The sequence below is a fragment of the Sorex araneus genome, chromosome X (assembly GCF_027595985.1).
Source record: "Sorex araneus isolate mSorAra2 chromosome X, mSorAra2.pri, whole genome shotgun sequence".
Taxonomy (NCBI): domain Eukaryota; kingdom Metazoa; phylum Chordata; class Mammalia; order Eulipotyphla; family Soricidae; genus Sorex; species Sorex araneus.
Genome location: NC_073313.1, coordinates 85,821,870 through 85,848,716, shown reverse-complemented (window position 1 = coordinate 85,848,716; position 26,847 = coordinate 85,821,870). Strand labels below are relative to the sequence as shown.

The 26,847-nt window shown below is 39.8% G+C and overlaps 1 protein-coding gene and 1 pseudogene across 1 annotated transcript in view; both read right to left on the bottom strand.

The window, feature by feature from the left end:
- The window catches only part of ENOX2 (ecto-NOX disulfide-thiol exchanger 2), a 380,924-nt gene that overhangs the window by 18,909 nt on the left and 335,168 nt on the right, over window positions 1–26,847 (bottom strand). Inside the window, 1 exon segment of the mRNA XM_055122744.1 lies at window positions 2,277–2,452. Coding sequence (XP_054978719.1) covers window positions 2,277–2,452 — 176 coding nt within the window.
- On the bottom strand, window positions 7,476–9,387 carry LOC129399586 (kinesin-like protein KIF2A; annotated as a pseudogene).

Below are 26,847 nucleotides of genomic sequence, written 5' to 3'. Positions count from 1 at the left end.
CATGCAGCCGACCCGGGTTCGATTCCTCCAGACCTCTCAGAGAGCCCAGCAAGCTACTGAGAGTATTCTGCCCATATGGGAGAGCCTGGCAAGCTACCCGTGGCTTATTCGATATGCCAAAAACAGTAACAAGTCTCACAATGGACACATTACTGGTCCCCGCTCAAGCAAATCGATGAACAATGGGATGATAGTGCTACAGTGCAGACATACAAATATATTTCTGAGGTTTTTGGAATGATAAACTTTTAAAAAGTTTATTATAATTTTTGAGTTGCATTTAAAAATAGCAGGATAATTCTTATGCAGAATGACTTCAAAGTTAAGGTAAGAGGGGAAAACCAACAAAATGTTTCCAAAGTGTTGCTCTTCAGAGCCTTGCAAAATACCACTGCAAGGGCTATAAGACACAACACACGTACATTATCACAATTCTTTTTTTTAATTTTTATTGTGGTATTGTGATTTATGGTAGAATTAATATAAATATTGTTTTAGTCTTTGAATATTTTTTAGGGGGGGTCACACCTGGCGATGCACAGGAGTTACTCCTGGCTCTGCACTCAGGAATCACTCCTGGCGGTACTCAGGGAACCATATGGGATGCTGGGAATCGAACCCAGGTCGGCTGCGTGCAAGGCAAACGCCCTACCCACTGTGCTATTGTTCCAGCCCCCCAAAATTCTTTGAAGTCTAGTTGAGAACATGCATTTTTTTCTTGGTAGAAAGACCTGATATAATTTACATGTTCTAATTAATCTCCACGGTGCCAGTAAAAGGCAGGTTCGTACTACTTCACACATCTTGCTAATAGGAAAGGTGAAATATTAATGCAATATTGCTTGCCACACAGGATGACAATGGCAGAAGAAATATGAACATGGACCAAAGAAGACTTCCTGCTCACAATTTGTGATTTCCATCTAGCAATTAGCTTCGCCCTAGATAATTTCAAGGCATCCAATTTAAAGTGTTCACATTTTAAGTTGTAGTGAAAATGGCTGGTCATTTGGCAAGATAGAGAAGGATAGTACCTCTATGAAAAGACTTTTTAAGAACAGTGTCCGAACAGATGCTGATATCTTTCAAATTGTAGGCTCACTGTGGTGATGGCTACATAAAATACCTTGATATTGAGCATATATTTATTACATAATGTATCTGAATGCAGTTACAGTTGGACTCACTTATTAACTTTACTTTTTATACCTGGAATAATGTTCAGGTAAGCCTGTTCACATAGATGACTATTAACAAATCAAATTGATAATGTGTGCTCAGCAAAGTGATACTTAAAGACTGACAAACACTCCCTCTTCCACTTATTCATGGGTGTGATTCCTATCAATCCTGCTAAAAGACATTCAGCACTGTGCCATTAAGATTCACACTCATAAGCACTTGTCATATCTAAGTTATTGAGGAATTAAAATTTTCTTTAAATTTTTAAATTTTATTTTTTAAATTTTTTAATGAATCACAATGGGGTACAGTTACAGACTTACAAACTTTCGTGCTTACATTTCAGTCATACAATGATCGAATGCTCATCCCTCTACCAGAGTATGTTCCCAGTATCCCTTCCATCCCCACCACTATCCCCTGCCCTCCCCCCCTCGGCCTCTGTGACAGGCATATTCCCTTTTAATTCTCTCTCTCCTTTAGGGTGTTGTGGTCTGCAATGCAAGTATTGAATGGCCATCATGTTTGGTCTATAGTCTACTTTCGGCATGCATCTCCATCCCGAGCGAGCTGTGGAATTTTTAATAAGGACCTTGAGGCTTTATCTAAATCCCAATGTATCTTCTGAAGCATAAAGAAGAGATTGGATTATGGTCTGTGTAGTTTTCTTTTTAAACATTACTGAATGTTTATTTGAAAATTGGTGCTCCAATGCTATCTCTGGATTAACTAGACTATTTTATTCACTGTCATCCTGTTGTTTGTCAATTTGCTCGAGCGGGCACCAGCAATGTGTCCATTGTGAGACTTGTTACTGTTTTTGGCATATCGAATATGCCACAGGTAGCTTGCCAGGCTTTGCCGTGTGGGTGGAAAACTCTTGGTAGTTTGCCAGGCTCTCTGAGAGGGATGGAGGAATTGAACCCAGGTCAGCTGCGTGCAAGGCAATTGCCCTACCCGCTGTGCTATGCCCAGGATCCAAAATAACAAGAATAACAGGCGCTCTGCTATTCTCTACTTGTAAGAGTCCCTTTTATGGGAGTGTGGTTGAAGATACCCTTCCCAAAAGGGTCAGAAAACCAAAATTACTTTACCTGTTGCATTCCTTGCAGGGCTTGTTGCAGGAGTTTCAGCTGCTGTTCCTTGTTTGGGTCATCCTCCTTATGGGCTTTACCTTGTTCTTGCTTCAGCAGTTCTACCTCATTTCGATAGGCATCGAGCTGCCAACGGAGGCTGTCATTTTCTTCCTTCAGAGCTTCTGCCTGTGATACTAAAGTTAAACAATCAGTATTAACTAATAAAACCATATGTTCAAATCATGTTGTGAGTTACCAAAATCTTGGCATTTGAAATTGATGTGTGTGTATGAAAGTCTCTTGAGGATTGGAGCGATAGTATAAGTGGGTAGGGCATTTGCCTTGCATACAGCCCATTTGGGTTCGATCCCCGGTGTCCCATATGGTCCCCAATCACCACCAGGAGTTAATTCCTGAGTGTACAACCAGGAGTAACCCCTGAGCATCACCGGGTATGACTCCAAAAAAAGTCTCTTCATGATAAATTTCAGCTTTGAGTTGCCCATAGCAGCAAGAGAGGGACAAGAAAACACACTTTTGCAAATACACAGGATTCTAACACAAAGAGTCATTATAATCTTTTATCAAAATACAGTTAAAGTATATCCAGATACCATTTTTTTGCAATGCAGCAAATGATATGTGTACTTTAAAATTAAAATATAGGAACTGGAGAGATAGTAAAATGGGTAAGGTACTTGACTTACATGCAGATGACCTGAGTTTGGTCCCTGGAATCCCATAAGATCCCCCGAGCACCACCAGGAGTAATTCCTGAATGCATAGCCAAGAGTACCCCATAGCATCACTGAGTGTGACCCCAAAACTAAAAAAATAGAATTAAAATATAGAGCTTAATCTGACAACTACCCAACAGTAATTTTGTCGATAGTTTTTTTTTAGTCTTTATTGGTCCTACAGAGGAAAAGCACATGTATTTATTAAGATACAGGACTTCCAGTTTCTGGTCTAACAAGTTAAGAGCCTAGAGGCCACCACTCAATCCTAACAAGCACAAAAATAAACCAAAAAATCAACTTAGAGCCATCAGGAAGTGATGTAAGAAGGGTAAACTGCTGCTTCCAAGATTGGAGCTATAGGTATATACATAGAATTACAACTTTTTTTTCTTTTTGGGTCACACCCAGCAATGCACAGGTGTTACTCCTGGCTCTGCACTTAGGAGTTAATCCTGGCAGTGCTCAGGGGACCATATGGGATGCTTCAAATCAAATCCGGGTCGTCTGTGTGCAAGGCAAACGCCCTACCCGCTGTGCTATCACTCCAGCCCCCAGAATTACAACTTCTAAGACCAGAGAAACTCATGAGCAGAGACTTCCATAGGAAACAATGTCAGGCTAGGAACATCAAAACTATCATTAGCAAATTGCTGGTGGCTCAGTATAGACAAATCTGAGAGTTAAAACATTCAGGGTTCCAGTCATAGGTAAGTTCCTATACTTTTTTGAGTTTCATCTTCAGGAACTCTATGAGGTCCTCACAGTGAATATTGGAGAAATCCTCTTCACAGATCCATTGGAGAAAGGAAGAAGAAACCATCTGGAAATATGCCAGACCATTAAATTTTTCTTAACCAGTCTGTCCTCATAAAAAATATTTTTATCGGAGTGGATATTTCATAGCCTGACCAATCTGGGTAAGGGACACACCCAACTAGCTTCCTCTACTCATCCTGTTTCACTTATGAAGAGTAAAAATCTGAGAAACACTTGTGAATTTCATAGTTCAGAGGCATAGGTTGGCTGAAAGACTGAAACCTAATAATAGGAAATTCAGTTTCTCTGTTTCCCGTATCTATCACTATACCACTAAAGTCCTATTCTCTCTCTATTTTTTCACTTAATACATCATGTTTAGTTCTTAAAAAATAGTACAAGGAACACCAAAGAGTTTGAGTAAACTGAACAAAAATCATAACCAGTATAGGACACACCAGGAATGTTGTAATTACCAGATTAATAAAACTAATTATTAATGAAATAAGGGATTAAAATATGAATATATGGATTATATGGGCATATATATAGAAATTTTAAGAAATTGTCAAGTTAAAATGCCAGATAAAGTAACTGGAAAAAAGATGAAAAAATGCTCTTAATGTGCTTATTAGAATGAAAATAGCCAAGGCAAGAATTTCTGAGTTTGAGGATATGAAAATAGAAACTCCCCAAACTGAAAACAAACAGTAAAAAGAAGGACAAAAAACCTCCAAACAGAACACAATGTCCAAGCACTGTATACCAACAACATAACAAACACAATGAGAATATCAGAAAGTTAAAAAAAAGAGAAAGTTATAGATACAATATGGGAAACATTAATGATTGAGAATATGTTCACATTAATGTCAGAAAATTAATCCCATTACCAGAAAGTTCAGAGAATACTAAGTAGGAATATGCCAACCCCCCTATACTTTGGCATATAATATTCAAACTTCAGAAAATCAAAGAGAAAGAAAATAAATTAAAAAATTATTGAATCACTGTGAGATAGACCCTTAAAAAGCTGTTAACGATTGAATTTCAGTCACACAGTATTCCAACACCCAATCCCTCCACCAGTGTACATTTCCCAACACTAGTGTCCCCAGGTTCCCTCCCATCAACCCAACCCCCTGCCTGCCTCTTTGGTAGGCGCTTTTCTTCTCTCTCTCTCTCTCTCTCTCTCTCTCTCTCTCTCTCTCTTTTTGGGCATTGTGGTTTGCAATATTGATACTGAAAGGTTATCAAGACTATCTCTTATCTTGAAGGAATTCAGAGGGAAAAATTCTTATCTACAGAGAAGCAAAAAGATAAGAATGACATCCTATATCTCACTTATCTGGGGTATATAGAATAGCTACACAAGGAAATGTAATGTAGTAAAGGGTTGATATTTAGATCACACTTGACCCCAGAGTTTAAGGAGGAGGACTGTAAAAAATAGAAGCACAAGCACGCAAGGGGGTGATGTGTGTGTATTGTTCGAGGGTTCTCAGAGCAGCTCTCTCTCTCTCTCTCTCTCTCTCTCTCTCTCTCTCCCTGCTCCCTCGCTCGCATTCGGTACTCTGAGCTACTGTGTATGGACCGGATCGGGATGGCTCCTCCTTGTGCTCTGATTCTGTGTGTGCCGCTGTGCTCTCTTCTGTCTGTCTCTCTATCTCTGTCCCTGTCTCTGTAGTCTCTCCTCTGGTCTCTTCCGACTTCTCTATTGTCTCTCCTCTGGTCGCTTCCGATCTCTCTTCTTCCGATCTCTCTCTCCGGAGCTCTTCTGCTTCTCTCTGAAGCCCTTCTGCTTCTCTCTCTGGAGCCCATCTCGTTCTCACTTCTGACTCTGATTCTTACTTCTGACTCTGACCCGCTCTCACTTCTGACTCTGACTCTTACTTCTGACTCACTTTGTGCTCTTTCTTTCCCCTGCTTCTGGGTCCGATGACTCCGATTCTCTTTCGCGTTGTTTTCTGCTTCTGTGTCTTCCCCCCTACTTCTCTTACAGTCTTAGTTTATATAGCAATCACATAGGGTGGTGACAAAAAGGTGGGTTGAACATTAACAAATCAACAAAAAGGGGTAAGACAACTCCTCCAGGAGACTAACAAAATCTCACCTAAGGAGATTACTCCAGATTACTAGGAGATCCACTTAAAGGTGGGATCCCACCCAGGGTGTGTTGCTTTCTTCTTTCCTCAGCTAGTAATCCATTTAAATAGTTGTACTAAATCTACTTCTAATATTTCTAGCAATGTCATTCTTTATGAGTACAGTACGAGATGTATCAAACTTAAATTTGGTTCTTCCTGAGGACATCTCACTATATATTCCAGACCACAGTCCTCAGGTCAGGTTAGTCTTCCTAACCACAGCAGGGTCCCAGTCTCGTCATTATTTTTGGATCATGACAGCATTTGTCTATGACCATGCTCTCAACTTATAGTTGAGTATTGTAGCTCTTTGGCCTGGCCCATTTCGATGCCAGGGTAGCTCACAACTTGCCCTGGGTCCATTCCGTCCCTCATCGGGACCCTGCTTTTGGGGTGCTAGGAACTAAGGTCAACTGAGTTGAGAAAGCAGATGCCCAGGAGCAAATATTATTGGAGTCAATCAGCTTCCAAATTAGAAAGCATAATATTAATTGTCTTCCTGTGTCCATACAGAAAGGACATTGCTTTAAGGTAAACTAAGTTCCTTGCGACAAGGCTGAAAGGACAAACCCAATGTTATCCTACAGAGAGGACAAAGAAGGAATGAAATCAAGGGGGAAGGAAGATGAGAAAGGGAAATAAAGTGGGAAGAGGAGTAAGGGCCCTTAATTATGCTGGTGAAGTGGGAAATTGGTATAGCTATATATTCAAAGCACAGCTTCAACAACACTGAAAATATGATCTCTAAATTAGAAACAACTAACTTTGAAATGTGCTGTTAAGGTGGTAGTTGGGGGGTGGAGTGGGGTGGAGGGATAATGGGAACATTGGTGGAGGGAAGTTGACACTTGGTGGTAGGGATTGCTGTAGGAATATTGTATGACTAAGACTTATCTATCAATAACTCTGGGAATCATGAAAACTATGTTAAAAGAAGTTATTGAGAAACAGCTGAAGTTTCTCAACTGGTGGATGAATGTATAAAGACAATCTAGTATATGAGTATGTGAAATTTAATTATAGTTATATATTCAAAGAAATATGTTGTTAGGCAAATTCATCATTATGCAAATGTCATAGAATATACTTATACAACCATAGTAGGTATAGCATTAGACCATACATATTATGGTGTAATGTGTCTATCTATCTATCTATCTATCTATCTATCTATCTATCTATCTATCTATCTATCTATCTATCTATCTATCTACATACTGTAGCACTGTTGTCCCATTGTTCATGGATTTGCTCGAGCGGGCGCCAGTAACGTCTCCATTGTGAGACTTGTTACTGTTTTTGGCATATCAAATATGCCACAGGTAGCTTGCCAGGCTATTTAGGTAAATGAAACAAAATACTTCAATATTCCCATATCTTTGTTGTGGCTCCTGGACTAGAAGCATTTTGCAGACAAAGTAGTGTTTCACAAAGTTGAAATGTCATTCAGGTGAAGGGACACGACATTTACCACCAACACTTAAAATTTCAAACTTTCCAATAGCCCTTACAGCTGACCCATTGTATGTTACAGGAGTGAGGGTTCTGGGGATCCTTTTGGAGAAAATGCCAATTCAAAGGGCATGTGGTATCTTCAGGTTGATTTGTTTGCTGATTTATGCTTCCTCTTGTAGAGCTGCACCGAAAGATTTCACTTTATCCTGTGATTCAGTTAAAATATATATATTTTTGCTCAAGAATAGCTTCAAGTTATGTAGCATATGAATTGACATCATAGTCCACTTCTTCAGTCATCTCTAGGAGAGCTTTTTCATCTAACCATCAAATGGATTCCTGGAACATTGCCCTGTGATCTTCCACAACTTGTTCTTCCATTTCCACCATTTGTGACACAGCTTCATGGAAAGTAAACAACTGTGGAGAAACCTCTTCTTCATTGTGCTCACAAAGAAGTTTTAGATTATCACTCTGAGGGGAACTGCCAACACCCCACTGTGCCTCTTAGTCATCAATTTGACTTGGTGGATGGTGCATTATTGGACGAACATCACCAGCAGCAGTTGGATCCACAGTCAGTTCTTTTACCCTATTTGCATATCTTAATGTATTAAGAGTATTTTTACAGGATGCCATTCCTGGAGAGATTGTGGCAATCATGCAGGTTCAAGAGTTTTCACCTATGAAAGAACCTCTTAACACCTGAATAAGTTTACTTGCTCAAAATGGAGTATGAGGTTTATTTCTACCTAAGGCTCTGATACACTTCTTGAGTGCTAAAAGGCTTTTATTAATTTCAGCACCTTTGAGCCTAGTCTGCCTGTCCGCGCTGGAATTTCATTTCCAGTTAAGTTAATGAGAGAAAATTTGCCATGTAGTTTTCCTTTCCTTCTAAGAATAATCTGAAACACTGCATGGCTCAGAGATGAATGCGCATTTGCAGATGTTTCCTGCAACTGTTACCTCTATCAATGAGTTTCAGAACATCTTCAACACATTTAACTTCCCATTCCTGCAATCCCACCACTTGAACTCTGTCTTCCATCTTCAGGTACTCTTAATTTTGTTTTCCTGTTTAGCAAGTCAAACACCTTTCCACTATAAATTTAAAAAAATGTTGCTTATACTTGAAGTTCTAACTTTTACAGTTTGACTTCTTCAGCATTAAAAAGACAGACAGACAGACAGACAGACACACACACACACACACACACACACACACACACACACACACACACACACACCCAGGCTCTACAATATAGCCTTCTGTTCCTAGGTTATAGACTTGTACCCATGTTACTGTACTGAGTACTGTAGGCAATTATAGCACAGTGATATTTGTGTATCTACGCATATTTAGACAAATAAAATATATAGTAAATATGGCATGAAAGATTTAAAAATAGTACACTATATAGGGACTCAGCATAAATGGATCCTACAGGAGGAAAAATTGCTTTAGGTTACACAGTGAGTAGTAAGTAAATATGAAGGCCTTTGACATTAGGATATTGCTTCAAACTTTGTAAACACTTAGGTTAGACCACTTTTATAAAAATATTTGTCTTTCTTTAATAACATATCAGCTTTAGATTACTGTAACATTTTTATTTTATAAACTGAGATTTTGAAAAATGTTTTCACTGCTCTTTTTGGCCCTTAAAAATCCATTATTTTCCTTTTTAGAAAAAGTACTAGTTTTTAGTTTGGTTATGTGATTTATAAGTTTCCATATTACTGTTCTAGGCTTGCTGTGTTACTACTCCACCACCACCAACAGTGTCAGTAACCAACCCATCACCAGCATCACTGTCCCAAGATTCCCTCTCTTTCCCTACCTTTATTGCCACAGATAAGTATTCTGTTGGCACTATCTCAGAGCTTGTTTCTCTTGGGTATTTTCTTATTCCTTGCTTTGTTTTGTTACATTACCCTATAGGTGAGATCACTCAGTGATTTTTTTCCCTTCTGATTCACTCTATTTAGCATGATACCCTCAATCTTCATCCAGGTTGCAACAAATTGCATGATTGCATATTTTCTCATAGCTGAGTAGCACATTCCCCCCCCCCACACACACACATACATAGTAACATTTCTATGTTCCAACACTAATCTGACCACCAATTTGACCTTCCCTCCACCATGGTTCTCAGTTTCCCACCCAACCCTCAAGCCTGCCCCTTTGGTAGGCACAGAATAATTTATATTGCTTGCTGTAACAAGCAATTCTACTATAAAAGGTAAGTGGAATTATGGAAAAAAAAACTGTCACTGTCACTGTTGTCCTGTTGCTCATCGATTTGTTCGAGCGGGTACCAGTAATGTCTCTCATTGAGAGACTTATTGTTACTGTTTTTGGCATATCCAATATGCACGGGTAGCTTGCCAGGCTCTACTGTGCGGGCTCGATACTCCCGGTAGCTTGCCGGGCTCTCCGAGAGGGGCGGAGGAATCGAACTCGGGTTGGCCACGTGAAAGGCGAACGCCCAACCGCTGTGCTATCGCTCCAGCCCAGGAAAAAAAAAAACAGTGAAAGAAAATTTGTGAAACGATAATGCCCAAAAGGAGAGGATGGGAAGGAGAAGAGGAGTGGGAGGGGAGTGGGGGGAGGGAGGAGGAGGAGGAGGAAGAGGTGTGCCTACCATAGAGGCAGGGTGGGGTGGCTGGAGGGAAACTAGGGTCATCGATTTGCTCAAGCGGGCATCAGTAACATCTCCATTGTGAGACTTGTTATTACTGTTTTTGGCTATATCGAATACACGATGGGTAGCTTGCCAGGCTCTGTCGTGCAGGTGGGATTCTCTCGGTAGCTTGCCGGGCTCTCTGAGAGGGATGGAGGAATCGAACCTGGGTCGGCCACGTGCAAGGCAAACGCCCTACCCGCTGTGCTATCGCTCCAGTCATCTCACAGTCATTCAATAAAAAAGAAATTTAAAAAAATTGTTATACCTCACAATGAGGTTATTAAAGTTTGTGAATTTACTGACCTGCTTGTTGCTAGCTGAGTGTTCTGTGTTACTTTTTGCTTAATGAGCTTAGTTGGTTTCTATGCTACTTTCCCATCTAATTTGGTGTGCTCATACTGGGCTGTCAGGATTGTGGAATGTGGAATTGTGTCACGCCTTCCTGGAGCTCCAGAATCTGCAAAAGTGCAGATTCTCAACCCTCCCCCTCCTGAGGAAGGCCAGGAGTTTTCAGCCCAAAAACTGGCGTATCTGTGATTTTCATCAGCTGGGTGTCTCTTCTGAGATTAGTCATGAAGTATGAAGCTGGGTTGTTTTACATCGAGGCAGCTGTGGAATTTGGCTGTGGCTGCACTGGGGTAGGGTGGGGGGTGAGGTTGCCCACTTCCACTCCAAGAAAGCCCAGAGTTTTCAGCCCAAAGACCAGAGTACCTGGGTAACACCCAGGGTGGCTTGGCATCTCCTCTGAGATGAATCATGAAATTGTGAAGCTGGGCTGTTTACATGGTGGTGACTACGGGATGTCCCACTTGTCTATTTTGGGGTACCTGGATTGTTTCCAGGCCTTGGTTTTTGTGAATAATGTTGCAATGAACATAGGTGTGCATATACCCTTGTGGAAAAAAAATAAATGTTTTAGTGTTCTTTGGGTAGATGATTAGGAAGAGAACTGATGAACACATGGGAATTCTATTACTATTTCTGAGGATTCTCTATAGGTTTTCCATAAAGACTGGGCCAGACAGCAGTCTTGCCAAAAGTGAATTAAGGCTCCTTTTTCACTGCAGCCCAGTCAACATTGGTCATTTCTATTCTTTTTGATGAAATTGTTCTCACTGATGTGAGATGATATCTCAATGCCATTTTGATTTGCATTTCTATGATAAACAGTGACAATAAATACTTTTTCATATACCTACTGGCCACATTTATAGCTGCTTCAAGGAAGTGTTTAGCTCCTGTCCCCATTTTTATGGGGTTATTAATAAAACTTAACTTAAAATACAAACACAATGTACAACTTTGCAAATATATTTACATTATATCTCCATTCAAGAACTCTCTCTATTTAAAATTAATGATTTAAAATTTCTAGCTGGAGTGATAGCACAGTGGGTAGGGCATTTTCCTTGCATGCGGCTGACCTGGGTTCGATTCCTCCGTCCCTCTTGCAGAGCCCAGCAAGCTACCGAGAGTATTCCACCAGCACGGCAGAGCCTGGCAAGCTACCTGTTGCGTATTCGATATGCCAAAAACAGTAACAAGTCTCACAATGGAGACGTTACTGGTGCCCACTCGAGCAAATCTATGAGCAATGGGATGGCAGTGATAGTGATACAGTGATAAAATTTCTAAAATTTTTTCATTAAATTTTTTCATTAAAACACAGCGTTGAAAAAAATAAATAAAAAAAACACACAGCGTTGAGAGCATCAATATCCCTGTCTTTCACCTCCACATCTCATTCCACTGGAGAGTCTTGAGGGGAAATAACTAGAATCGAGTTTTCATCCCCTATGATGAAAACACCTTCTTCTTGAACACAGCCTGAAAGTCTAAGCCTCTTCTTTAGGATGTGTTCCTCTTTTCAGAAATATGTCTGTGATATGTGCTTGGTTTATTCCTTTTATCCCACTACTTACTTGCAAGTATATAATATAACATGCAAATTTTTCCTTATTACTGAAAATCTTGTGTTAGAGTTCATGTTTTCAAATGTTTAAAGGAACTTGTTGAGGACTACAAAAATTGGTAAACTCTTCACTGTGAAATTGCTTTAGTGTTCATCTTCTTCAGCTATGCACTCCGGTTTCAGTTACACCAACTGATCCCTGAGTTGATTCCTGAGGAGTTACTTCTAGGAAAACCTCAGTTTTCTTTTATACACCATGTTAAAACGGTTCCCACCTCAACTACAAAACTGAATATTTTTTACAATCTTCTTATCCTGGGCAAATCGTTTGAAATCAGGGATGAATCTTGTGAAAATCTTCCAGATGTGATTAATACATTTCTTGGTGATATCACTCCAAGCCCAAGCCCATGACCAAGCAAGTTCTGTTTTTTTTGGCCTTTGGTCATACCTGGTGATGCTCAAGGGTTACCTCTGGCTCTGCACTCAATAATTACTCCTGGTGATGCTTGGGGACCATATCGGATGCCAGAAATTGAACCTAAGTTGGACTTGTGCAAGACAAATATTCTACCCGCTTTACTATCGCTATGGCTCCCCTGAGCAAGATCTTGATGTAGTCATAGATCCTGTGGTCTTTCTAGAATTGTGTTAGTGTCCTCTAAGAGTCTTTTTCTGTCATAATAATAACCTGAGGGGGACTGGAGAGAGATGAAAGTGCGTAGCATGACTGCCTTGCATGCAGGTGACCAGGGTTTGAGTTCTGATGTCCCATACAGTCCCCCAAGCACCAGTCGTAATTCCTGAGTGCAGAGAATCACTAGGTATGCCTTCTTCCCACACCCCACAAAAATCTCCACCATAATGGTTTGAGCAAAGTTCTTCCTCACGTAAGTAGGTCTTAAAAGCTGCTTTAAAGATGTGATCCACTGACTGGGTCAAAAGAGCTAGTGTTTGGAGAGAAAACCACCCCTTTGATATTGGTATGAATAACATCCTAGAAACATTATCAATAATAGAAAATATAAAATATCTGGGTTCTAAAAACAGTACTTTTTCATTTCACTGGCAGAGCAATCCAGGAGGGTACTTTGGAAGGAAGAGGAATTGGGTCATCCAAGACAATTTTTGCTTTTTTGGGGTCACACGAGGTTATGATCAGGGGTCACTCTTGGCTCTGAACTCAGGAATTCCTCCTGGTGGTGCTCAGGGGACCATGTGGGATGCTGGAGATCAAGAGTCCCACCTGCTGTACTAGCTCTCCAGTCCCCAACTCATACCTTTTATTGTTTCATTAGTACACGCTCAGTGTACGCCAGTGTACGCTTATAGATAACACTGAAGGTCTTAGGCTATACTAACTGCACCAGATTATATAACAAAGGGTTTTAATTTGTAATCCTTAACGCTGCCCCTAACCACTGTTATTCTGTCCTTAAATGCCCTGAAACATGGCACTGGCTTCTTCTCATTATGGGTGAAAATCCTTTGAGGCATCTATTTCCAGAACAGTGAGGTTTAATCCATATTGAAGCTCTGGCAAGTAATTTCCCCCACAATCAACTTATCTAGAGTTTCCAATTTTTTTCAACTGTCTTTTCCTTGGCAATTGCAGGACCACCACACACGTTCACACTATGTAATAGAAAATGGTTCCTGAATCATTTAAGTCACCCAGATCTATCAGTAAATTCAACATTGTCATCAGGTCCAAACTTTCTTAAAACACTGCCAAAAATGATTTTTGCCTTAGCAAAGATCATCCTGCTTCTGAGAGGGCTATTCTTTTATGTCTGTTCTTTAATCCAGGTCACAAAAAATTTCTATGAATCTGCTGTAAGCCCTTCTCAAAGTTTGTTGGGCAGCTCAAGCTTTGTTGCTTTCAATGAAGGAGCTTCTTTGACAGAGTCTATCTCTTTGTTTTTGTTCATCAAGATCTTAGCTAGTATGAAAAGGGACATGCCTGACCAGTGATCAGTATCCAGCACTAATTTTCCACTTGCATAGCCCTTCATTATTGACTGGCAAAATTAGCAGTGGATTTTTTATGCTTAGGGTCATGATGAACAAAACAACATGTGATCCAATCAAGTTCAAGGGCAAATTACACTCTCAAGAAACACGGTAAAGATGAGAAGTATGAGGCAACTGCCAGCATAAAATATGAAAGCTCCAAGGTTAAAAAAAGGCTACAGTGTCACTGGGCATAGTAATTTTGGGATCAACACTGTATATGCAGTCCATTGTTGATCAAAACATTGCTATGAGGTTCATGAATTTATCTACAGAACAGCACAATGAAATATTATTCAACCATAAAAAGCATAAAAACTAGCCATTTGCAATGACATAAGTGGACCTTAAGGGGATTATGCTGAATAAAAATACAGACTGAGAAAGACAAATAATGGGCCAGAGTGATAGCACAGTGGGTAGGGCATTTGCCTTGTATGTGGCTGACCCAGGATGGATCCCTGGCATCCCATATAGTCCCCCGAGGACCACCACGAGCAATTCTGCAATGCAGAGCTAGGAGTAACCCTGGGCATCACTGGGTAGGACCCAAAAAGGAAAGGATAAAAGAGAAAGACAAATACCTTATGATTTCACTTATATGTGGAAGCTGAAAACAAATATCTTCCCTAGCCCCCCCCCGCCCCCGACAAAATGCCCAAAACTCAATCTTGTAAATAGGAAAACAGATTGGTGGTTGTCAGATGGAATGTGGACTATGGATGAAAGAGGTGGATGAAGTGGGTGAAATACAAAAAAATATACAGCTAAAAACCCAAATAAATCACAGAAATATAACATACAGCTTGATACTTATAGCTAAAAATACCATATTAAGGTATTTAGAGCACTAGTTCAGCAGGTAGGGTGCTTGACTTGTCTGTGGCCAACCCGGGTTTGATCCTCAGCACCACATATGTTCCCCAACTCCTGGCAGGAGTGATCTTTGAGTGCAGAATCAGGCGTAAGCCCCAAGGACTGTTGGGTATGACCCCAAACTCAAAAAACAAACACACAAAAAAGAAAAATGAACTCCAAACACCCCAAAACAGATAATCAAATCCACAAAAACCATTCCTTGCACATTTCAAAGTTGCTAGGAGAGTAGATTGTTTTATTTTGGACGTAGGTGGGCCATACCCAGCTATGCACAGGGCTTACTCTAGGCTCTGTGTTCAGGAATCACTCCTGGTGTGATTAGGGGGCCATAAAAAGGGCTGGAGACTGAATTTGGGTCAGCTGTGTACAAGTTAAGTGCCTTACTACTGTATTATTTCTCCAGTCCATAGAATTGTGACTGTCATCCTGTTGTTCATTGATTTGCTTGAGTGGGCACCAGTAACATCTCCATTGTGAGACTTGTTGCTACTCTTTTTGGCATATCACGGGTAGCTTGCCAGGCTCTGCCGTGCAGGCAAGATACTCTTGGTAGCTTGCCGGGCTCTCCAAGAGGGATGGAGCAATTGAACCCATGCCGGCCTTGTGCAAGGCAAATGCCCTACCTGCTGTGCTATCACTCCAGTCTATAGATCTTATTTATTTATTTCATTTAATTTGTTTTGAGATACAGTTACAAAGTTGTTCATGATTCTGTTTAGATCACACAATATTCCAGCACCCATCCCTTCAGCAGCGTACATTTCCCACCACCAAATTCCCCAGTTTCCCACCTGCCCCCACCCCAGCCTGTCTCTATGGCAGGCACTTTTCTTTTTCCTCTGTATCTCTCTCTTTCTCTCTCTCTGTTTCTCTCTCTCCCTCTTTCTATTTTTGTCCATCCCAAAGACCTTAAAAGTTCTCATCAGATGCCTGCCACAGAGGCAGACTGGGGTTGGGATAGGCTTGAAGGGGTAGGAGGGAAACTGGGGACACTGGTGCTGGGAAATTATATTGGTGGAGGTATGGTGTTGGAACATTGTATGCATGAAACACAATCACGAACAAATTATTTAATGCTCTATATCACGGTGATTCAATAAATTTTTTTTTCAAAAAGTTCTCATATAAAGAAAATTGTAACTTTGAAGGAAAAGTGATGCTAGCTTAGCTTTGGTGATCATACAAATAACACATACAAATTATGAAACATGATATTATATATTACTTGTAATATAATGTTATCTGTTTATTATATCTATATAAAAATCCCTTATGTCAGAGATGTGGCTTGAGCACGTGCCTTGGCAGAGCATTTGCCTTGCATGTGTGAGGCCTGGAGTTTGATACCTAGCACCGTTAAAGTCATTCTTAAGAGAGAATAAAGATGATGCATCAGATACGTGGATCTATCTAGATAAAGAGCATCCGAGAAGGAATATGCAAAGGTAAAATAAATTATTTAAATTTTTCTTATTAACTGATATAATAGGCAATTTTTCAACACAATGGTGACAATGTATTCAATTATATGATTTTGTATATATACATGTATGTGTGCTTATACATAAGTGAAATTAAGGACTGCAATAGAACTACTGATAAAGGGAGGAATTAGGATATCTTGTTTTCATCAGTGATTTACTTATTTGCATTGCATACTGGTCTGTATTATATGAAAGTGGATTTGGTGTAGCTGTTAATTTTCATAGCAAACTCTAGATAATCACTAAGAAATGCCACATATATAATGTGCATCGAATATGCAAGGAAAGAAAATAAAATCATAGAAAATCCTCAATTAAAAACAACAAAAGGTATGAATGTGCCTTGTTAGTAGCCGTTGCCTTGCCTGCATGAGACCCTGGGCTCAATACCAGGCAACTCAAAAACACATTCCAGATGAAAACCCCAAGATGCAGAAAACTATAAAAGAAAATCCAAAGAAGCAAGAGCATTAACTAGAAAACAGGGGTTGAAGAGCTCAAACAGGGCTTAAGGCACTTGCCTTGTATGAAGTTACCTCTGGTTAGATCCCTACCATAGCATATGATCCCCTGAGCACCAACAGGAGTGATCCCTCACAGAACCAGAAGTCCAGAGCACTGCCAGGTATTGCCCCACCCAAAGATAACAGTGACAAATATGATGGATATTACACCAATATATTAATCACTGTATCACTGTCATCCCATTGCTCATCGATTTGCTTGAGCAGGCACCAGTAACATCTCATTAATGGCATAAATATACCAATTAATAGCACAGGGACTGGAGCGATAGCACAGTGGGTAGGGGTTGTTGGCCTTGCACTCAGCTGACCTGGGTTAGATTCCTCTGTCCCTCTCGGAGAGCCCAGCAAGCTACTGAGAGTATCCCGCCTGCATGGCAGAGCCTGGCAAGCTACCCGTGGCGTATTCAATATGCCCAAAACAGTAACAACAAGTTTCACAGTCGAGATGTTACTGGTGCCCGCTCGAGCAAATCGATGAACAACGGAATGACAGTGCTACAGTGCTACCCAATTAAAAGAGTTTGTCAGAGAGGTAACTGGGGCTGGAGCAATAATACAGCAGGTAGGATGCTCACCCTGGGTTCGATCTCTAGAATCCCCTATGGTCCCCTGAACCATGATAGAATCCTGAGTGCTGAGTGCAGAGCCAGGAGTAAACCCTGAGCACCACCAGGTGTGGCCCAAAAGAGAGAGAGAGAGAGAGACAGAGAGAGAGAGACAGAGAGAGAGAGACAGAGAGGGAGGGAGGGAGGGAGGGAGGGAGGGAGAGAATACTACACAGTGTCTCTAGGAACTATGACTTAACATAAAAGCACATGTATATTGAAGGTAAAGGGATGGAGAAATAAGTACTATGCTAAACACTAATGAAAAAAGTAAAAAATTAAAATGGGGCTGGAGAAATAGTACAGAGGTAGGGAACTTGCATGTGGCCAGAACACATGCATTTATATGAGGAAAACTACAGTTTCATTTAATGATAGATAAAACAAAAACTAAATAAATGGATAAATATTCAATGTTCATGTCACTGTCACTGTTATCCTGTTGCTCATCGATTTGCTTGAGCAGGTACCAGTAATATCTCCATGTGAGACTTGTTACTGTTTTTGGCATACCAAATATGCCATGGGTAGCTTGCCAGGCTCTGCCGTGTGGGCGAGATACTCTCGGTAGCTTGCCGGGCTCTCTGAGAGGGGCGGTCATGAATAGGAATATTTTCAATATGTCAGTTTTATCCACCTTTGTGTTTATATTGAACACCATAGCAATCCAAAATTGGTATTTTCTCAGGTTCAATCCCTATGCCATTGGAGCCAATTCCATGGTCCCCTGAGAATAGGAACAACCCCCAAACACCAAGCTGAGAATACGCCTTGAGCACTGTGAGGTATGGTCCCCAAACACAGAAACAAACAAGAAACCCTATCAAGCCACATAAAAACACCACAAACAAACCCCAAACATATCATGATATAATTAAAAATACAAGTCTATAACCTTAAACAATAACATGATGGTAAAGACTTTTTATGCACAACATGAAAAGCACAATGGATGAAAGTTATACCTGCTAATTTGGTTTATTAACATTAAAAATTGCTCTGTGAAAGTTTATATCCATAAAATGAGAAGATAAGCTGGAGACTTGTAGAACATATTTATAAAAGATCTCATAAACGACTCAAAACTCAACAGTAAGAAAATGAGTAACCCAAGGATATACATGATAATCTCTCAATACCTGTGCTACAAACCATAATGCCCAAAACAAATGTGTGAGAGAAAGAGAAAGAGAAAAAGAGAAAGGAGAAAGAGAGAAAAAGAGAAGAAAAGTGAATGCCATGGGGAGGGCAGGTGGGAAATTAGGTAAAGGGCTGAACAGATACCTCACTAAAGACATATCAGTGGCAACAAAGCATACTGGAATATACTCAATATCATATGTCAATAGGGAATTGCAAATTGGACAACAATATATTATTGTGCACCTATCACTATCTTAAAAATCTCAACCTCAGGCACCACAAAATTCTGGTGAAGACTCTTTAAAACAATTCTTATTTTGTCACTGTGAAATTACAAAGTTATTCATGAATGGGTTTCAGGTATATCACTTCAACACTGATCCCTTCACCAGTGTCCACGTCCCTCCACTAATTTCCCCCCATCTCCATTTTCTTGCCTTCCACCAGTCTGTCTCTACAATGGGCACTTCAAAAAGGATATGCATTTCTTGCACTATAGTTAACAGTAGTGTTGCTGATAGGTTTGCATATGTAACACTTTATCCCCTTTATGCACCACCTCCTCCTCCCTGCTGAATGTTTCCTTCCATGATGGTTGCTGCCTCCTTCCAGTCCCATCTCTCAGCCCCCTCAGTGGATTAAAAACCTTAATATCAGACCCAAATCCATAAGGCACATAGAGTAAAGTGTAGGCAGAACTCTCCATGACATTGAAATTAAAGGCATCTTCGAGGATGAAATACCACTGACCAAGCAAGTGGGAGCATTAACAAATGTTAATTAAATTAAGAAGCTTCTGCACCTTAAAGGAAATGATAACAATGATACAGACAGCCCACAAAATGGAAGAAATTATTTACCCAACCAACAGTCGTCTGATAGGGGGTTAATGTTAATATCAAAGATACATAATATCAAAGATACATACACTGGTAGAACTTTATTTATTTTTTAAAAAAATTTGAATTTTATTGAATCACTGTGAGATAGTTACAAGCTTTCATGTTTGGGTTACAATCTCAGAATGATCAAACACCCATCCCTCTACCAGTGCACATTCCTCACTGCCAATATCCTGGTATACCCTCCCTTTCCCACCCTCCCCCTGCCTCTATGGCCGACAACATTCCCCATACTCTCTCTCTACTTTTGGGCATTATGGCTTGCAACACAGACACTGAGAGGTCATCATGTTTGGTCCATTATCTACTTTCGGCATGCATCTCCCATACCAACTGGTTCCTCCAGTCATCATTTTCTTGGTGATCCCTTCTCTATTCCATCTGCCTTCACCCCTCTGCTCATGAAGCAGTCTTCCAGCTATGGAGCAATCCCCCTGGCCCTTGTATCTACTGTCCTTGGGTGTCAGCCTCATGTGATGTTATTCTATACTCCACAAATGAGTACAGTCCCTCTATGTCTGTCCCTCTCTTTCTGACTCATTTCACTTAGCATGATACTCTCCATGTCTATCCATTTCTAAGCAAATTTCATGACTTCATCTCTCCTAACAGCTGCATAGTATTCCACTGTGCAGATGTACCAAAGTTTCTTTAACCAGTCATCTGATTTAGGGCACTCGGGTTGTTTCCATATCTTGGCTATTGTGAACAGAGCTGCAATGAATATATAGGTACAGATGTCATTTATACTGTGCTTTTTTGCATTCTCTGGATTTATTCCCAGAAGTGGTATTGCGGGGTCATATGGAAGCTCAATTTCTAGTTTTTGATGGACTGTCCATATTGTTTTCCAGAAAGGCTGGAACACTGGTAGAACTTTAGAAGAAAAATCCAACCCCATTCAAAAATGGGATGAATAGTTAAACAGAAACTTCCTCAAAGAAGAAATACAAATTGTTAAAAGGGACATAATGGATGGAACTAGAGGATATCATGCTCAGTGAAGTAAGTCAGAGGAAAGGGATAGATGCAGTATGATCTCTTTGATATGTGGCACTTAAAGATACACAGTGAGGTAGCACAAATGTCCAAAAGCAACATAATGAGAGAACTAATTCACACAACAGATTTGAGTGGGGAGGTGACAGGGAGGGATGTTTGGAGTCCTTGGAGGAGGGAGATGGGGACACTGGTGATGGAACTATGTGCATGGCAAACCATTATCAATATAGTAAATCATAGAATCTAAAAAATAAACATTTTTAATAAAAATTATTGGTTAAAAATTAAGATACACAAAGAAACATAGGTTAACTTAAATTATAGTTATTATATATTTTAAGGTAAAACTCATGAGTTATTTAAAAATATTTAATCAGACAAGTTTAATCCATTTGACAAACATTTCCTGCATATTTTCCATGTTATATTGGATGTGCCAAAAACAGTAACAGTAAGTCTCTCAATGAGAGATGTTACTGGTGCCCACTCAAACAAGTCGATGACCAAGGGGTGACAGTGAATAGGCCACTCACCTTTACTTCTTATGTTCCAAGTTAGTGAGAACTTTCATACTTGTTTTTTTTATCCTAATGAAGCATAAAGCCCAGAAAAGTGACAACAGCAAAATATATCAAAATTCATGTGAAAGAAATCAAAAGGAGTAAAAGGAATTCTAGATTATCTTAGTTATATGTGGGGCATAGAGAAACAAAGCAATAAAACAAAATAAAATATCAACCTCTTAGCCCCAGACCACAGAATTGTGGTTACCAGAGGGGATGGAAGAAGGGGTGATTTAAATATAGAGGGGATTCAATGGACTGGTGAAGAAACATTGTTATTCTGGTCGTGGGTGCAGTATGGCACCATATTTTGAAGAGTTGTGAATCAAGTTATGCCATTAAAATGAAGCAGTCTTGTAAACCAATTTTTTGTTACATCAAAAACCAAAATAAAATCTAAGAAATACTCCCAAATTACAAATTGGTATGTACAACATAAGAATGTTCAAAGGCAACTGAACAAGTGTGGGAATGTTCTCAGCTGACTATGATGAGGGACTTTAGATAGAATTGACTTACAGAAAATAGTGAAAATAAATCTTTGGGAGCATTACCTCTGAATGGTGGAAGAAAAATTTTCTAACTGGAATCCAAAGACAAGATTTATCCTTTCTGTAGTGAACTGTATAGAAGTTATGATTTACAAAGATAAAACATATAAGGAAAATATTTTAATGGTATAAATATTACTTATTCCTAAAAGGAAATTAACTCTACAGAGGTGACAAGTTTAATTCAACACCTTCAGGTTTTACTAAGCTAATTACATATTTATGGATGATGATATGATCCAATTGTCTAGCCAAAGGAGAGAGTGGCAGTGCAGGTAGGTGGAATTCTGGTGAGAAAGATCTACTAGTGGTGACACGTATTCTAAGGGTTCACATTTATTTTCTGTGGATGGCCATGCCATTATTCTGATATGGCACTATTAAACTGCACATTTTAGTTTAACTGTCTCAAAAGACTTTCAGTGTGACACATTCATTTCATATGATTTTGTTACTGATTTAATTCTGACTGGAGTTGTACATATTTTGTATCTCTGAAGAGAAATTGTTACACAGACTTAGATTCTGAGCACTCCAAATAATCTCTTTCTTATTTATCCTAGAAGCTGAGATACTTGTTATGAGAAAGGAAGTGTTCCTAACAATCACATCAAAAGAAAATGCTCAGACTGAGGATGGTTGTATGCAGGAAACTGTATGGGGAAAGGAACATGAACAATTTGCCAACCAGGGGAAATATTATTCCATTTGCTTGCTAAATCAGTTCCACGGATAGCATCTCAAGTCAGCTGAGTTATTCTATAAATCTAGAGCTAGCTACAGATGAATGATACGAATTCATGCTACTTCATCTTTTCCCAGATGTTTCTTCTTGTGCTGCGATCCAGTGGCTATGCTTATGTCCTCCAAGCCAGGTGGAAAAACATATTCTCTAGTTTAAGTGTGAAAACGTTTCCCTTCTGAAAACCTGAGGAGAGATTGCTTTCCTCTTGGGGTACAGGGCATGCTGAAGAGCAGAGGTGGAACAGATAGCAATCTCTTCAGTTTGGATCTGTCACTAAGCAACAGAAAATGTGATATCCTATTCTGCTACTGAGGGAAGTGTTCTACAAAAATGTATTTCCCATTCTCTCAAATGAGAGTTTTTGTTGTGTTAATGAGAACACCAAGATTTTACTTTCCCAGGCTTAATATTAATAGGGCTTATTTCTGAACTTGGAGTTCTTTGTATATTGCCAGAACACTGAAAAGTTCAATATTACCTTTGAATAGTACATTTCAGTAGGTGAATATATCAGTCCTGATTAAAAGGAGCATAGGATAGTGACTGTATTCATATTCTGCCATCATTAGTTCTTGACTTCTCCTTTTGACTATTTTATATGTGGGGAAAAATGTTTCTTTTTATAGGGGTTACTCCTCAGATTCAAAGGCTGCCAGTTGGTCATGGCAATCAGAAAGTACAAAGGCAGCTAGGAATTCCTCCTTTTAGTGATGACACTCAGACATGTTTTTCTACAACAAAAGAGGTAAAAGAATTTTGTTCCACTAAAAAAAAGTAATTCCTAGGTTACTTCAGTGGTACAAAGAAAACAAATTGGTGGTGGGGAATGTGCACTGGTGAAGGGATGGGTGTGTGGTTATTGTGTATTGTAACCCAAACATGAAAGCTTGTAACTATCTCACGGTGATTCAATAAAATTAAAAAAAATTAATGGAAGCGAATTCAGGGAGTCAGCAACCCCCACAAAGAAGTGTTCTGAGAAATGTAAAGAGAAAGAGTCACCAAGTTTTATAAGGAAAATGAGAAATGTGCAGCATTTCTAATTTCTCTCAAGTCTAATAAAAATGTTTGAGCTGGAGGGGTTCACAAAGAGAAAAAGTCAAAAGAACAAATAGTCTAAGAAAGAAAGGAAATATGACATGCCCCAGTGAGGAGGCTGCAAGGTAGTTCAGGTAAAGTGTGAGGTGAGTTCCCTGTCTCACAGTGCCTTGCTTCCTTTGCCTCTGCCAGTTGTTACTCCAATCATGATTCTACATGGATGTGCCTGGGAGAGTGTTCTCAACACCTCAGATATCTACATTGCCCTTCCAAACATAGTATGTTTATCAGCTACCTCACTGACTGCCCCTCATCACACAAGGACAACTCTTTCATCTGCTGGGACCTTTAATCTCTTGAATTGATCACTTTATAATCCTTTAATTACATCCTGGCCAGGATTCTATCTCAAACTCCTCAGCACCCTGGACTCCTTCACCTCCCGAAAACCTCTAGGTAGGTTTATCATGCCAATACCCAACTAATGGCTTATGGGTTTACTCACTGACCATTTCCTCTGCTCTTTGAACTGGTCTATAGAGGACTTTTTGGTACTGGGGATTGAATCTAGGGCCTCACACACGCCATCTAACGCATGTGTTCTATTTTTTTCTTAAGTTTAACTTTGAGTTTTTAATTTTTTAATTGAATCACAGGGAGATACACAGTTACAAAGTTAAAGTTGTTCATGATTGGGTTTCAGTTGTATAATGGTCCCACACCTGTCCCTTCAGCAGTGCACATTTCCCACCACCAATGTCCCCAGTTTCTCTCCTGCACACAGCTTCTAGGGCAGGTACTTTCTTCTCTCTTTCTCTCTCTCTCTCTCTCTCTCTCAGTCTCTCTCTGTCTCTGTCTCTCTCCCTTTGTGTCTTATAGTTTGCAGTACAGATAATGAAAGGTTACCAGATATATCCCTTTACCTACTTTCAACACTCAGTTCCTGTCCAAAATGATCATTTCCAACTATTATTTTTATACTGGTCCTAGGAGGCGATTGCGTGGGACTCAAACACATTCAAAGGCTAATGCCCACTCCCAGGTTGGAGTGGTGTGTTATATTAAAAAGTTTTTTAATTAAGCAGCCATGGCTTACTCTTACAAATTTTTTGACAGTTGAGTCTTCGGCATACAATATTACAACACCAATCCCACTATCAGTATTAACTTATACCCACAAGTTTTCCCATGCTGCTCCTCTTTCCCGCCAACCCCAGCTACCTGCCAACTTGACAGGCAAATTTCACAGTATGCTGGTTGCAGTTTAGATGTCATGTTTTCAGTGTAGAGTTTTCTATGCACAGAATGCTTATGGGAAGTAATGGTCTTGGGGACTCCCTGTGATTCATTCCCCACAGGTTAATACTGTTTTTATATATAAATCTGCTCAAGAATGTGTCATTCTCCAAGCAGTGAAGATGTTGATAAAATTATTGTAAGATGCTGGACCAGATAAAGTTTGTTACTTCTGTAGAAAGCTTTTACATTATAGGTTATTTTCTTTTTTTTTGGGGGGGGCGGTTAATTTTTGTCTTGAGTTGTGTTTTTATTTTTATAAATTTTTATTAAATCACCATGAGATATAGTTTCAGAGCTTTCATGTTTCAGTTTCAGTCATACAATGATCAAACACCCATCACTACATCAGTTGCATGTTTTCCACCACCAATGTCCCCACTATCTCCCCCATTCCAGCCCTCCCCCTGCCTCTATGGCAGACAATTTCTCCCATACTCTCTCTCTACTTTGGAGCATTATGGTTTGCAAAATAGATACTGAGAGGCTATCATGTTTGGTCCTTTGTTTACTTTCAGCACACATCTCCCATCCTGAACAATCCCTCCAACCACCATTGACTTATTGATCCCTTCTGATTCCAGCTGCCTCCTCCCCCAGCTCATGAGGCAGGCTTCCAGCTATGGTCATACTGATTCTTGAGATGTGCTTCTGACCCTTCATTGATCTCTTCTTTCCATACCATCTGGAATGTTTATTCCATATATGCCTTTCCATCGCAAAGTTTTATTGCTAGTTTTTGTTTGTGTTTTGGGCCATATCCAGCAATGTTCAGGAGTTACTCCTGGTTCTGCACTCAGGAATTAATTCCTGGCAATGCTTGGGGGAAACACATGGGATGCCAAGGATTGAACTTGGGTCAGCCATTTGCATGGCAAATAGCCTACCCACTGTACTATTGTGCTGGCCTCAAAGTTTTATTTCTAAATCATTTCTTGAATCAGTTAGCAACCAATCTATCTCTATTTGGAGAACTATGGGCTCCATATATACTTTAAGTTTTAATTTTTTAAAAAAAATTAAAATTAAATTTTTTTTATTGAATCACTGTGATATACCTCTCTTGTTCTATAAGAAGAGAATTATACTCTCTCTGAAGCCAACTCCATATGAACATGGATCACTTTCCATTTTTCTATTTTGGTGTGGTGGGGGCTAAGACACACCCAGAGGTGCTCAGGGGCTACCATTGGCTCTGTGCTTAGCAGTCAGTCCCGGAGGTGCCAGGGACAGGGGAACTGTACGATTGAACTAGGGTTGACCACATGCAAGGGAAGTGTCTTAACCCTTGTATTATCTCTCCACTTCCATTCTTTTTTAGAATTCCACTTCAATAATTACTCAAAAGTAGTTTTTATTTTCAAGCCTCTTCAGACTCACAATCAGCACAGCCATATTTGTATCAAATAACAATTTTAATATAACTTTGTTACCAATTCTATTCACCATTTATAATGCCTCTATTTGCTTTTGTTCAGTGCAAAACTTTAAAAAATGTTTAATAAAAATTAAGATATAGTTTACAACAGAAAAGAAGTCATTATGAAGCTGAAGAGATAATAGAGTAAGTAGGGTACTTACCTTGCATGTGGCTCATTAAGGTTTGTTCCCTGATCCCTGGCACCCCCCCCCCCCCATATGGTCTCTTGAACCTTGCCAGGAGTGACTCCTAAAGACAGAACCAAGAGTAGACACTGAGTACCACTGGGTGTGGCCCCCAAAACAAAAACAAAAAAGAGAAGTCATTTTTGTTTGGTTTTTGGGCCATACCTGGTGATGGTCAGAGGTTACTCCTGGAGGTGCTCAAAGGGACTGTATGGGATGTCAGGGATCAAACTAAAGTAGATCCCATGAAGGCAAATGCCTTACTCACTGTACTATCTCTTTGGTCCCGAGAAGCCATTATTTTATAGTTGCATAATACCACACCAATCCCTCTACCAGTGTTATACAATCATTCTTCCATATTCGCTTCCTCATCCATCCATGCCCTCAGTTCTCAGGTCTACCTATCATATCTGAAGGGTTTATTTCCACTGCTGCTTGTCTAACCTCAGTCTTTATTTCTATGTACTTAACATATGAATGAAACATATAGCATTCTTTTTTAAAATTGAATATCCATGAGACAGACAAAGCTG